This window comes from Aptenodytes forsteri, unplaced genomic scaffold (genome assembly GCF_000699145.1).
Source record: "Aptenodytes forsteri isolate BGI_AS27 unplaced genomic scaffold, ASM69914v1 Scaffold188, whole genome shotgun sequence".
NCBI classification, from domain to species: Eukaryota; Metazoa; Chordata; class Aves; order Sphenisciformes; family Spheniscidae; genus Aptenodytes; species Aptenodytes forsteri.
Window position 1 is genome coordinate 127651 of NW_008794371.1, and position 1836 is coordinate 129486.

Genomic DNA, 1836 nt, shown 5'->3' on the forward strand with positions numbered 1-1836 from the left:
CTGGCCAGAGGGACATTCCATACCATGGGACGTCATGCTCAGTACATAAACTGGGGAAAGCTGGCTGGGGGGGGCCGCTGCTCGGGGACTGGCTGGGCATCGGTCAACATTGTTCTCATACTAAATCCAAAACACAGCACTGTACCAGCTACCAGGAAGAAAATTAACTCTATCCCAATGCAGAGCAAGAGCCCAGGAGACACCATAAAGCCAGTGCATCTCCACGAGAACTGCAGCACGACCTCCCCCGCGTGAACCAGGGATCCCACTCTGGTTTAGGGCTTCGCACTTGGAAAGGATACAGGCTTCCCCAGCTAGGAGCCCAGACAGGTTACTCAAGAGAGAAGAGCCGGGGATAAACCATGCTATGCAGAGCATAAACCATGGCACCAGCACCACTGGAACTCTAACGCCAAAAAACAGCGTCCTCTTCATCCGCGAGCGGGTGGTGGACACACCCAACGTAGCAAAAGCTACTGGCATGAATCCTTTGGCATCTTCCACCTCTGACACCCTCGAGACAACGGTCTCGAGTAAGAGGTACAGGAGGGCAGAGAGGACGGCAAACGCCATGGTGAGGAAGCAGTGCTTCACAGTGCCAACGTTCTTCTCAAAGCTGCCGGCAAAATACCAGATGATAACGGCACCGCAGGTCAAGGATATCAGGTCTTCGTAGACAAAGATGTAGGTAACCAACCTGTGAACTGAGCACACCAGCACGTCAGAAAGGCAGGGGCAGCAACGAATCTGTTTTAAACCACTACAGTGACATGCTTGAGCAGAGGGAGAGTGAGCCTACAGGATCAATTAATAGCTTTCATTTCTATCCTGGTGTAGAAGGGAAGGAACTTGAGGCCTTTAAAACCAGGCGTAAATAACCAAATCGAGTTAAAACAAGTGCTATCTTGGGTATCGCAGACATATGGGCTGACTCTTGCTGCTTCCTGGGAAGCTGCCTGGAAAAAAGCAACAGAATCTGTAGTAAATTTCAGTCTCATTAAAAGAGAAGGCAAGAGACATAAAAATGACTGTTACCGTAACTATGATCTTGCTCAAAAGATAAACACTTCTTAAGCTGCTAGAAGGCTGATTTTTCTCACAAAAAATGCCCGGAGGTTAACAGACCTCAGAAGTGCCCCCAGGCCCTCCGGTTAGCCGTTCTCCCGGGCCCTCAGTGAGGACTGAGGCAAAGAGTTCTCCGCCTCCCTCCCATCAACCTCAGACCTACAGCAAGAAACACAGCAGTTGAGAGCATAAGCCGGTGCAACCTGACTGCCCCCCTGGAGACACGTGAGGAGGTGGCTGAATTCACCCATCAGCTCAGAGCACTGCACTGCTAAAAGAAATCGCTGCACGCTGGCGAGAGCGTGATAACAATCGTTCTGTGGATACCACAGGGACCGAGGAAAACAAATCTGAGAGCGTGATAACAATCGTTCTGCGGATACCACAGGGACCGAGGAAAACCCCCAAGCTCCAAGCAGCATACCCCCCCCACTCTGCAGTGCAGTGCAGAAACACGGTAATTGAGAGCGTGATAACAATCGTTCTGCGGATACCACAGGGACCGAGGAAAACAAATCCCCCAAGCTCCAAGCAGCATACCCCCCCCACTCTGCAGTGTCAAGGGCCGGAGACGGGGGCCGAGGGGGGAGCAGCCTGATATAGGGGGGCCGAGATGGATGCCCAGCAGGCTCGGTGCAGGCCAGGGGACGTGCCTAAAGGGGAGGGGGGGAAGGGGCACAGTGCGGGTCGTGGGGAAGGCCCAGGGAGGCGGGCCACGGAGGGAGCAGCAGGCTCGGCGAGGGACCCGGGGAAGTGCCCAGAAGTGGGGGC

At 53.9% G+C, this 1836-nt stretch overlaps 1 protein-coding gene across 1 annotated transcript in view; it reads right to left on the reverse strand.

The window, feature by feature from the left end:
- Nucleotides 1-772, reverse strand: part of RHBDD2 (rhomboid domain containing 2) — a 6082-nt gene extending 5310 nt beyond the window's left edge. The window contains exons 1-2 of the mRNA XM_009287449.2: nt 765-772; nt 303-697 (exon numbers count right to left, since the gene is read on the reverse strand). Coding sequence (XP_009285724.1) covers nt 303-697; nt 765-772 — 403 coding nt within the window. The remainder of the gene's footprint in view (nt 1-302; nt 698-764) is intronic.
- Nucleotides 773-1836: the final 1064 nt, after the last annotated feature.